The sequence below is a fragment of the Chiloscyllium punctatum genome, chromosome 10 (assembly GCF_047496795.1).
Source record: "Chiloscyllium punctatum isolate Juve2018m chromosome 10, sChiPun1.3, whole genome shotgun sequence".
Lineage (NCBI taxonomy): Eukaryota > Metazoa > Chordata > Chondrichthyes > Orectolobiformes > Hemiscylliidae > Chiloscyllium > Chiloscyllium punctatum.
In genome coordinates this window covers 56,336,591-56,349,454 of record NC_092748.1, presented here as the reverse complement: position 1 = coordinate 56,349,454, position 12,864 = coordinate 56,336,591, and the positions used below count along the sequence as shown (strand labels likewise).

At 42.8% G+C, this 12,864-nt stretch overlaps 1 protein-coding gene across 1 annotated transcript in view; it reads right to left on the bottom strand.

Moving 5' to 3' along the window:
• The window catches only part of dnah9l (dynein, axonemal, heavy polypeptide 9 like), a 428,305-nt gene that overhangs the window by 278,206 nt on the left and 137,235 nt on the right, over positions 1-12,864 (bottom strand). The window contains exon 34 of the mRNA XM_072579200.1: positions 3,916-4,076. Coding sequence (XP_072435301.1) covers positions 3,916-4,076 — 161 coding nt within the window. The remainder of the gene's footprint in view (positions 1-3,915; positions 4,077-12,864) is intronic.

Genomic DNA, 12,864 nt, shown 5'->3' with positions numbered 1-12,864 from the left:
TGAGTCGGTCGCCGAGATAGAAATGGAGAGGTCTAGAAAGGGAAGTGAGGAGTCTGAGACGGTCCAGGTAAATTTGAGGTCGGGGTGGAAGGTGTTAGTAAAATGGATGAACTGTTCAACCTCCTCGTGGGAGCACGAAATAGCGCCGATACAGTCATCGATGTAGTGGAGGAAAAGGTGGGGGGTGGTGCCAGTGTAGCTGCGGAAGATGGACTGTTCCACATATCCGACGAAGAGGCAGTCATAGCTGGGGCCCATGCAGGTGCCCATAGCTACTCCTTTGGTTTGGAGGAAGTGGGAGGATTGGAAAGAGAAGTTGTTCAGAGTGAGGACCAGTTCAGTCAGTCGAAGGAGAGTGTCAGTGGAAGGGTACTGGTTGGGTCGGCAGGAAAGGAAGAAGCGGAGGGCTTTGAGTCATTCGTGATGGGGGATGCAATCACCTTCTAGGTCCTACTTCTTAATCTACGACCTAGCCAGCTAAACTCTTGATGCAAGACATCATCCTTCAATCTACCTATAGCATTGGTACCAATGTGTACCACAACCTTATCTGCCTTCTTACCCTCCTCAGTGACATCCCTGACCCTGGCACCAAAGAGGCAACACACCAACCTGGAGTCACATCCATGGCTACAGAAATGCCTGTCTGTTCTCAATTAATGAATCACCCATCACTATTGCTCCTGCTTTTTTTTTCCTCCCCTCCTGTACAGTCAGGCCACTTGTGATGCCAGAAGCCTGGCTCCTTCTGCACTCTCGAGGTACCAGCACCATCCTCAGCTTCCAAAATGGAAAACTGATTTGTGAGCAAGACCATGGGGGACTCTTGCACTGCTGCCTGTTTCTCCTTAACTGCTTAGTGATCATCTATGCCCATCTTTCTTTCAGTCCATTCATTTGCAGCATGACCACCTCCCTACACAGGCTATCTACGTAACTCTCAGGCTCATGATGTGTCATTCTATCTCCAGAGGCCACTTGAGCTCAGAGTTGCTCCAGCTTGTGCAGTTGGCCGCACTTCTTGCACACATGGTCATCCTGGATGCTGGTGGGATCTGTGATAGGTCACATACTCCACTTAGTTGCTCTTGCCTACCATCATTTAAACTTCCTTAGTCTTTCACAAACTTCCTTTGACTTACTAGCTAAATTTAACTTTATCCCTAAATAATTTTACACATTTTTAAATAACTGGTGATTTAAGAACAGTTCCCAAATGTAGTTCCCTTACCAGCCAATCAGCTACTTTTCTGTCATGTTCTTGAATTTTTTTCCCCCCTTTACAGAATGAGTGGAATAATCCTCAACTGTCAAATTTTTCTACTCAACGCTCTACGCACATACCCCACTGGCTCCAATGCTGTCCTGGCTTCCAGATAAGATTAACAATTACTCCATTCTTATAACATAATACCCAGTCTAGGTTGGCATGTTCTCTAGTTGATTCCTCAATGTTTGGTTAAGAATGGTATTGTTATTAATTTGATTTACCCAATCGATATGCCAAATAAAATCACCCATAAATACAATATCTTCTTTATTGCATGAATTGCTAATATCATATTTAATGTCATTCCCAACATCATCTCTTCAGTTTTGGGTTTATACACAACCCCACTAATTTTGTTTTAACCCCTCAGTGTTACTCCGTTTGACCCCTGCAGATTCTACATTGCTGGATCTAATATCCTTCTGCATCATTAAGGCACACATCAGGAGTGTGATGGAATACTTGCCTGAGTGAGTGGTGCTTCAGCTATACTCAAGAAGCTCCAGGTCAAAGCAGCTCATTTGATTGACACCACATCCACAAACATTCAGTCACTCCACCACCAACATTCCTAGCAGCAGTCTATACTATCTACAAAATGCACTGCATAAACTTGCTAAAGATTCTTAGACAGCACTGTCCAGACCCCATGAGCACTACCACCTAGAAGGACAAGTACAGCAGATACATAGGAATACCATCACCTAAAAGATCCCCCTCAAGCTATTCAACACCCCAATTTGAAATAAATTGCCGATCCTTCACTGTTACTCGATCAAAATCATGGAATTCCCTCCCTAGTGGCATTGAGAGTCCACCTACAGCATATGACTGCAGCAGTTCTTTTAAGGCAGTTCATTACTACCGTCTGAAGGGCAACTAGGGACCGGCAATAAATGCAGGTCCAGCCAGCGACGTGAGTGATTCTTTAAAAAAGTAGTGATAATACAAATCAAGGTAAGGTCTTTACTCAAATGTGGAATGAAGTATTTGTGTGTGGAATATACTTGATATTTCTGATGGCTTAAAAAGTTTTATCAGGTGTTATGGACCCTCAAAATATTTTAAGAAGATAGCTTGGACCCTTATTCTTTCTTATTTTTAAAGGTAAATATCAGGTGCAATGTTCCAGATGCAATGTGACTGGTCAACCTACTAGGTGTTGAGCAAAGTACACTTTATTTAAATACAAAATTAAAATACAAACAAAGAGGAATTTAGAATAACTTAAAAAGGGCAGCACTGTGGCTCAGTGGTTAACACTGCTGCCTCACAGCTCCAGGGACCCGGGTTCAATTCCTGCCCCAGGTGACTGCCTGTGTGAAGTTTGCACATTCTCCCTGTGTCTGCGTAAGTTTCCTCCGGGTGCTTTGATTTCCTCCCAGAGTCCAAAGATGTGCAGGTTATGTGAATTAGCCATGCTCAATTGCCCATAGTATTAGGTGTATTAGTTAGGGGTAAATATAGGGTAGGGTTACTCTTCGGAGGATCGGTGTGGACTTGTTGGGACAAATGGCTTGTTTCCATACTATATGTAAACTAATCTAATAGATACAGTACCTATTATTAATTAACCATTACAATATACCAACATCCCATGAACACAGCCCTTGGCAAAAAGGCAAATTCAGATACAGATTCTCACATACTGTTCTCCAATCTAGGAGGGGAAAACATTGAGAGAATTCAGAAAGAGAATAGCAGCCAGGAGACATTCACTGAAGTTTCCAATTCTATTGAGACCAAAATATTTTCTGCTTAAAACTAAACCTAAAGACTTAAAAAAATTACATGAGAACTGACCACAAACAAGCTGCATCCATCGTTCCAACTTTTAAAAAAAACCCAAGGCCTCATATATTTCTTACAAAAAGCTTGTCACCTCTACCTTACAACCTCTCTTCAAAAGAAAACCAGGACAAAATTACCTCTTAAAGTGACAGTATTGTCATACAGGACTTCAGTCGCTGAAGTAAGAAACTTGCATTTGACTGTTAACTGTTTTGAACCTGGCATGCGACCTTTGTGTGGTTTTCAGCTGGAGTATTGTGCATAATTCTAGGTCCACATTATAGGAAAGATGCAAAAGCATTGGAGTGCTGAAGAGGTTTACCAGAATGGTTCCTGCGACATGCGCGATGAGAAAAAACATTTTCACATAGAGAATAGACAGGGAATGGAATGCACTGCCTAGAAATGTGGTGAAGGCAGTTTCAATTGGAGACAATGTGCAGAGTTACAGGGAAAAGACATGAGAGTGGCATTAAGCCAAAATGCTCATTTGTAGAGCAGTGTAAATGGCTGAATGGCCACATTCTGCACTACAATCCAGCAAATTCTCTGGTTCAGCAAAGGCCCAGTGCTGATGCAGCTGGATTTAGGAAGCACAATTTGTATTTTCATAAGTGATACATATCTCAGGATGATAATGACTTTACATTGGACAGCTAAGGTGGTCAATGCTCAAAATGATAAGACACCTTATAACATGAGGAGAAATGAACAATAAGGATTTTAAAAATGTTTTTGAAAACAGTAAACTGTACAAGTGAACTATCATTAAACTATGGAGTATAAAACTGGCTACAGAGGTGTTAACTTATTAGATTGCTTCAAGCAAGTAATTGGATCAACACAGGCCTTACCTGTCAGTCAGAGGTGTAATTACCAACCGAGATGTATTACCAAGGTACTCATATGAATACTGAAACTGGGCATCACAGATATTAATGAAACACTGCCGATAACTATCATCCCATCTATGTCGCAGTTGTGATAGCCAGGCGAATGCTTGACTATTAGTGACCTAGCAATAAAATTGACATTGAAAACTTGTAAACAAATATCTGAACAAAATGTTTACATCTCTATGTTTGAAATGCAATAGCTAATCCCTTTTTATATGTTCCTTCTACATCTTACACATAATATCGCAGTGTGTACATGTAAATATTATTTTATTTGTGAAGTAAATAAACCGGAATTAAAATGTTCATTTTTTGAAAAAGGCATTGGGCAGAATCCTATGAGGCTCAGAGCGATGTGGGCAATGGTCAGATGTTCAGCAAAGCCCATCTCAATGTTGAGTTCATCCTGCTATACATTCTTTGCTCTGCGGTGTGACAAAGGCAATGGCAAGTTCCCAAGTGACATTCTTGTTTGCTTGTTAAATGTCTTCTCAACAGCCCAACTTGCCACAGGTTTCAATCTTAACAAACTTACCATAAAACTAGCCACCTGGAAAACTTGAGTTGGTTCAATTTATCATTTACACAAAAAGATCTCCATGTTGGACACTGAGTTAAAACAATTCTGTGGGCACTGTCAGATGCACTCCACGTCCAAAGCCTTTGGCATCTGATGTGTTACTCATATGAACCCTCATGGCACATCTCTAATCCACTTACAGGACACTTCTGCACTTCAATTCTGCACCAGCAAGTGTCATTTTAATGTTGCTGCAAAGACACTGTGTACAGGGACTGCACTCAACTCATGGACTGGACCAGATTTCACTCATTGTCAATAGCATACTCACCCTCTGAATCTGTTTGGATATATACAGCATCCCTGCCTTGCATTACCCTACCATGCCTTTTGCACATTGATCCTCAGCCAGAACTACCAGGATCATGTCAACTACTGTCTTTTAGTGCCAATTGCCACGGACACAAAGCCAGGAATTCAGCTTGCCACAGTTGTCAGTCCAGTCAGGGGGAATAGCTCTTGCTCCAGAGGTTCTGCCACAGTAAGAGACAGCTCCTGATAAAAATCCAGGCCCTGCTCAGGGCAAACAGAGTCAAGATCTGCCCCCAAGAGGTAAGGAACCAAATGATGGGCAGTATACCATCTGTCTGAAATCTTTCTGCCCTATTGTGAGCTGCTTAGCTGCTGAAATGAGAGAGGGGTAGGTATTACGGAAGAAGATGATGTGTGGCACACCTATTAGTGTTGGTGCAGGTGGAGAGGTTGCCCGAATGAGTGAGGAGACAGGGCAGAGGGTATAGCTAGTGGTGTAGCAGATTGGAGTGGATGACAGCCAGTGAGGGAAGATATCGCAGGTACAGTCAGAGTGGTAGAGCATGAACCTTGCGGTGAGGTGGGCACAGAAGCAGAAATTTAGGAAATGAGAGAAATCAGAAGAGATGGTGGCAGTTATGGTGGTGGAGTGGAGAAGGACATTGATCTTCTTTTTACCGTGCTGGGCATTCCTCTAAGTGGCTGGGACTTCACTAACCTGGGTAGCAACCTTGGACCAGACTGACATGGTCCAGTGTCATGACTTTGAAGGAAGAGGAATTTCTGTTTGCACACCACCCTGTCCCATAGGACTGTAAAGTGGACAACTGAATTCCCAGTGTGCCATGTCCATAACAAACATCAGGAGCCATGTTAGGAAGCCCCAGACTGATGGTGATTGTCTGGTGCACAACAGCCTTTTAAATATGGCACCAGCACCAGGATTGTTGGTCATGCCTAGCATTCTCCAGTGAGTGGTGAACTGCTCTGGGAGTGCACATGCTAAGAGGGGGTGAAAATCGATGTGATGTTTGCTATGAGGCCTGAAACCCTAATTAACATAAGTTTGGTAAAATACAGCAAGCTAACTCACTTGACCCTGCAGTGAGAATCTTTCCACCAAACTGACACAGCTCCAACTTAGTCAAAAAAATAAAGTTTCGGCCCAATGGGTGACTTTTATTTGAGAAATTCACAGTAGTACACCACTTTCATCAAGTGCTAATGGACAACTACTGCAGTAATGTTTTTATACTGACCTTCAATACCAGAACTTTTCCATGACAGGGAGTCTCTTGGTCAGAGGGAATAAAATCAGAAGATGTTGGGCATCCCAAGACCCCCAAATGATTATGGCATCTCGCATTTTGCAGCAAATGTAGCATGACTCACACAATGTCCAAGTTTGGAATGATGAAGAAATATTTGCAACGCACTGTGTGAGGTAATGACTATCTCTAACAAGAGATAATTGTGATTTTCTACGAGTTCCTCCCTCATTTTCATTTTGTGATCTATCATAGCTTCTGGGGTTTTACTTTTATCCTCTATAGTGAAGACTGATGCAAAATAATTGTGTATCATCGACAGTCACAGGTGAGGTGCCGGAAGACTGGAGGTTGGCAAATGTGGTGCCACTATTTAAGAAGGGTGGTAACAACAAGCCAGGGAACTATAGACCTGTGAGCCTGACCTCAGTGGTGGGCAAGTTGGAGGGAATCCTGAAGGACAGGATGTGCATGTATTTGGAAAGGCAAGGACTGATTAGGGATAGTCAACATGGCTTTGTGTGTGGGGAGTCATGCCTCACAAACTTGATTGAGTTTTTTTGAAGAAGTAACAAAGAAGATTGATGAGGGCAGAGCAGTAGATGTGATCTATATGGACTTCAGTAAGGCATTCGACAAGGTTCCCCAGGAAGACTGATTAGCAAGATTAGATCTTATGGAATACAGGGAGAACTAGCCATTTGGATACAGAACTGGCTCAAAGGTAGAAGACAGAGGGTGGTGGTGGAGGGTTGTTTTTCAGACTGGAAGCCTGTGACCAGTGGAGTGCCACAAGGATCGGTGCTGGGTCCTCTACTTTTTGTCATTTACATAAACGACTTGGATGTGGGTATAAGAGGTACAGCTAGTAAGTTTGCAGATGACACCAAAATTGGAGGTGTAGTGGACAGCGAAGAGGGTTAGCTCAGATTACAACAGGATCTGGAACAGAAGGGCCAATGGGCTGAGAAATGGCAGATGGAGTTTAATTTAAATAAATGCGAGGTGCTGCATTTTGGGAAAGCAAATCTTAGCAGGACTTATACACTTCAAGGTAAGGTCCTAGGGAGTGTTGCTGAACAAAAACACCTTGTAGTGCAGGTTCAGGATAGTGAAGAAGGCGTTTGGTATGCTTTCCTATATTGGTCAGAGTATTGAATACAGGAGTTTGGAGGTCATGTTGCAGCTGTACAGGACATTGGTTAGGCCACTGTTGGAATATTGCATGCACTTCTGGTGTGCAGCCAGAAGTCATGGTGCACATTGGCACCAATGACATAGGTAGGAAGAGGGGTGGGGAGGTCATTCAGGAGTTAGGCTGGAAGCTAAAAACTAGGACGGACAGAGTCGTCGTCTCTGGGTTGTTGCCGGTGCCATGTGACAGTGAGGCAAGGAATAGGGAGAGAGTGCAGTTGAACACGTGGCAGCAAGGGTGGTGTAGGAGGGAGGGCTTCAGGTATTTGGACAATTGGACTGCATTCTGGGGAAGGTGGGACCTGTACAAGCAGGACGGGTTGCACCTGAACCAGAAGGGCACCAATATCCTGGGAGGTAGGTTTGCTAGCACTCTTCGGGGAGATTTAACCTAATTTGGCAGGGGGATGGGATCCGGACTTGTAGTCCAGCAAGTAGGTTAGCTGTTTGTCAGGATGTCCAAGAATATAGGGAGGCTGTGGAGAAGGTGGCACTGACAGGGAATACTTGCGGACACAGAGATCGGTTCAAGTGTGTATACTTCAACGCAAGGAGTATCAGAAATAAGGTGGGTGAACTTAAGGCATGGATCGGTACCTGGGACTACGATGTTGTGGCCATCACGAAAATGTGGGTAGAAGAGGGACAGGAATGGTTGTTGGAGGTTCCTGGTTACAGATGTTTCAGAAGGATTAGGGAGGGTGGTAAAAAAGGAGGGGGAGTGGCATTGCTAATTAGAAATGATATAACAGCTGCAGAAAGGCAGTTCAAGGGGGATCTGTCTTTGGAGGTAGTATGGGCTGAAGTCAGAAATAGGAAAGGAGCAGTCACCTTGTTGGGTGTTTACTATAGGCCCCCCAATAGCAGCAGAGATGTGGAGAAACAGATTGGGAAACAGATTTTGGAAAGGTGCAGAAGCCACAGGGTAGTCGTCATGGGCGACTTCAATTTCCCAAATATTGATTGGAAGCTCTTTAGATCAAGTAGATTGGATGGGGCGGTGTTTGTGCAGTGTGTCCAGGAAGCTTTTCTAACTCAGTATGTAGATTGTCCGACCAGAGGGGAGGCCACATTGGATTTGGTACTTGGTAACGAACCGGGACAAGTGATGGGCTTGTTAGTGGGTGAACATTTTGGTGATGGTGACCACAATTCTGTGACTTTCACCTTGGTTATGGAGAGAGATAGGTGCGTGCAACAGGGTAGGTTTTACAATTGGGGGAAGGGTAAATACGATGCTGTAAGACAGGATCTGAGGAGCATAAGTTGGGAGCATAGGCTGTCAGGGAAGGATGTCATGGAAATATGGAACTTTTTCAAGGAACAGATACGACGTGTCCTTGATGTGTATGTACCTGTCAGGCAGGAAAGAGATGGACGTGTGAGGGAACCTTGGTTGACGAGGGAGGTTGAATGTCTTGTAAAGAGGAAGAAGAAGGCTTACACAAGGCTGAGGAAACATGGTTCAGACAGAGCATTGGAACCATACAGGATAGCCAGAAGGGAGCTGAAGAAAGGGATTAGGAGAGCTAAGAGAGGGCATGAAAAATCTTTGGCGGATAGGATCAAGGATAACCCCAAGGCATTTTATGCGTATGTGAGAAACATGAGAATGACGAGAACGAAGGTAGGTCCAATCAAGGACAGTAGTGGGAGACTGTGTATTGAGTCAGAAGAGATAGGAGAGGTCTTGAATGAGTACTTTTCTTCAGTATTTACAAACGAGAGGGATCGTATTGTTGAAGAGGAGAGTATGAAACAGACTGGTAAGCTAGAAGAGGTACTTGTTAGGAAGGAAGATGTGCTGGACATTTTGAACAACCTGAGGATAGACAAGTCCCCCGGACCTGACGGGATATATCCTAGGATTATGTGGGAAGCAAGAGAGGAAATTGCAAAACCGTTGGCAATGATCTTTTCATCTTCACTGTCAACGGGGGTGGTACCAGGGGACTGGAGAGTGGAGAATGTTGTGCCCCTGTTCAAAAAAGGGAATAGGGATAACCCCAGGAATTACAGGCCAGTTAGTCTTACTTCAGTGGGAGGCAAAGTAATGGAAAGGGTACTGAGGGATAGGATTTATGAGTATCTGGAAAGACACTGCTTGATTAGGGACAGCCAGCACGGATTTGAGAGGGGTAGGTCTTGCCTTACAAGTCTTATTGAATTCTTTGAGGAGGTGACCAAGCATGTGGGTGAGGATATAGCAGTGGATGTAGTGTACATGGATTTTAGTAAGGCATTTGATAAGGTTCCCCATGGTAGGCTTACGTGGAAAGTCAGGAGACATGGGATAGAGGGAAATTTGGCCAGTTGGATAGAAAACCGGCTAACCAGTCAAAGTCAGAGAGTGGTGGCAGATGGTAAATATTCAGCCTGGAGCCCAGTTACAAGCGGAGTTCCGCAGGGATCAGTTCTGGGTTCTCTGCTGTTTGTAATTTTTATTAATGACTTGGAAGAGGGAGTCGAAGGGTGGGTCAGTAAATTAGCAGATGATACGAAGATTGGTGGAGTTGTGGATAGTGAGGGGGCTGTTGTCGACTGCAAAGGGACTTAGATATGATGCAGAGCTGGGCTGAGGAGTGGCAGATGGAGTTCAACCCTGTCAAGTGTGAGGTTGTCCATTCTGGAAGGACAAATAAGACTGCGGAATACAGGGTTAACGATAGGGTTCTTATTAAGGTGGAGGAGCAGAGGGATCTTGGGGTCTATGTTCATAGATCTTTGAAAGTTGCCACTCAGATGGATAGAGTTTGTAAGAAGGCCTATGGTGTATTAGCGTTCATTAGCAGAGGGATTGAATTCAAGAGTCGTGAAGTGATGTTGCAGCTGTACAGGACCTTATTAGGCCACATTTGGAGTACTGTGTGCAGTTCTGGTCGCCTCACTTTAGGAAAGATGTGGAAGCTTTGGAGAGGGTGCAGAGAAGATTTACCAGGATGTTGCCTGGAATGGAGAGTAGGTCGTACAAGGATAGGTTGAGAGTGCTAGGCCTTTTCTCATTGGAACGGTGAAGGATGAGAGTGACTTGATAGAGGTTTATAAGATGATCAGAGGAATAGATAGAGTAGACAGTCAGAAACTTTTTCCCCGGGTACAACAGAGTGTTACAAGGGGACATAAATTTAAGGTGAAGGGTGGAAGGTATGGGGGGGATGTCAGGGGTGGGTTCTTTACCCAGAGAGTGGTGGGGGCATGGAATGCGCTGCCTGTGTGAGTGGCAGAGTCAGAATCATTGGGGACCTTTAAGCGGCAATTGGATAGGTACATGGATGGGTGCTTAAGCTAGGACAAATGTTTGGCACAACAGCGTGGGCCAAAGGGCCTGTTCTGTGCTATATTGTTCTATGTTCTATGTTCTATGAGCTATAGGGAGAGGCTGAACAGTCTGGGGCTGTTTTCCCTAGAGCATGGGAGGCTGAGGGGTGACCTGATAGAGGTTTACAAACTTATGAGGGGCATGGATAGGATAAATAGACAAAGTCTTTTCCCTGGGGTCTGGGAGCCCAGAAATAGAGATCATAGGTTTAGGGTGAGAGGGGAAAGATATAAAAGAGACCTAAGGAGCAACTTTTTCATGCAGAGGGTGGTACATGTATGGAATGAGCTGCCAGAGGATATGGTGGAGGCTGGTACAATTGCAACATTTAAGAGGCATTTGGATGGGTATATGAATAGGAAGGGTTTGGAGGGATATGGGCCGGGTGCTGGCAGGTGGGACTAGATTGTGTTGGGATATCTGGTCAGCATGGACGGGTTGGACCGAAGGGTCTGTTTCCATGCTGTACATCTCTATGACTCTATGATCTGCCATTTTCTTATTTTCCATTATTACTTATCCAATCTCACTTTTTAAAGGACCAACGTTGAGTTTATTAACTCTTTCTTCTTTAAATATTTATAAAACTTCATGCTACTTGTTTTAATATTTCTGGCTAGCTTTAATTTTTCCCTCTTAACTTTTACTGTTTTCTATATTCTCTGTCTGATCTTCTATGTACCACTTATCTTTGAGGATGGTTCATATGTGGAATAAACTACCAGGGAAAGTGGTAGAAGCAGGCACAGTCACAATATTTAAAAGACATTTGGACAGGTACATAAATAGGAAGGATTTAGAGGGATAATGAGCCAAATCCTAGCAAGTGAGACTAGCTTAGTTTGGAAAACCTGGTTGGTATGGACGAGTTGGACCGAAGAGTCTGTTTCCGTGCTGTATGACTCTATAATTATTTGTTTTTCATTTTAGTTAATCAGATAATACATTCATTACATGGAAATTTTCTTAATCATTTGAAAGTATCTATCCTATGTATTCTGAAATATCCCTTAAATGAGAGTGTTGCATCTCTATTTACCTATCCTATCGACTAATTTGCCAAATCAGTTTAGTCAGCTCTGCTTTCACACTCTTATAAGTCCCTTTATTCACTTTTTAAAAAAATATAGTCTCAGACCCACTGCTGTCTCTCAAACTGTATGTAAAGTTCAATCATGTTAAAGGCTACTATTACCCAGGATGCCTTCACAATGAGATCTTAATTAATCCCATCTCATTGCGCAATACTAGGTCCAAAATAGCCTGCTGCCTGGTAAGCTCCAGAACATGCTGTTCTAAGAAACTGTCCTGAAAATCTTCTACAAACTTTTCATCTAGGCTACCTTTTGCCCATCTGACTTTTCCAGGATTATATGCAGATTAAAGTCACCCATGATTATCACTAGCCTTTCTGACAACCTTTTATTATTTCTTTCTTTATGCTCCACCTGCTTATGTGGTAACTATAAGAGGGACTGGAAACCACTCTCACAAGTGACTTCCTTTTATCATTTCTACCTAAACAGTCTCTACATCTTGTTTTCCTGAACTGAGTTCATCACTCTCAATTTTACTAATACTATTAATTAAGACAGCCATCCCTTCATACTTTCCTAGTTTTCTGTTATTCCTAAATGTTCTGAACTCATCCAACCTGATTTTAAAATTCTTGCAAAGTAAGTAAACAAGGTGTAGAAATATACAGCCAGAGAACACTAATTTTATTTGCTTTCCATCCCCTTCTGTCACATAAATGGAAATTTAAACATTTACCCTGAAAGAACATCATTTTTTGTAGTGATCACTTTTGGGACAAGAGTATTTTCAAAATTACAAATCAATCCTAAACCTTTTCAGGATTCTACCCATTTGTTTGGTGTAACATGCACTTTGTCTGACTCCAATGAATACTTCTGGCTTTTGAAAACTAGCTATGGAATACCCTAGTAAAACTATACGTTAAAACTCTATGTAATAGGAATAATGTATCAATAAAAGAAACCGTTTTTTTTCAGCTCCATATAACTCATACACAACAAACATCATAATCTACCATCTGCTACACTGTTGCTCTGTACATGACAGAATTATTAATGGATGGAATACAATTAAAATAGGGTTAATTTCCTCAACAATAGAAAGATCTTCAAGTTCATTTGAAACACTCTAGCACAAATATTGTGATTAGAGATCAAATTTTAAAAATTAAAATAAATCAAGGGAGTGCAATATCCAATTGGGTTTTCAGTAATGCAGAATGTAAAACCAGTTCAGTTCAGTGGTAGTTGAGTAAG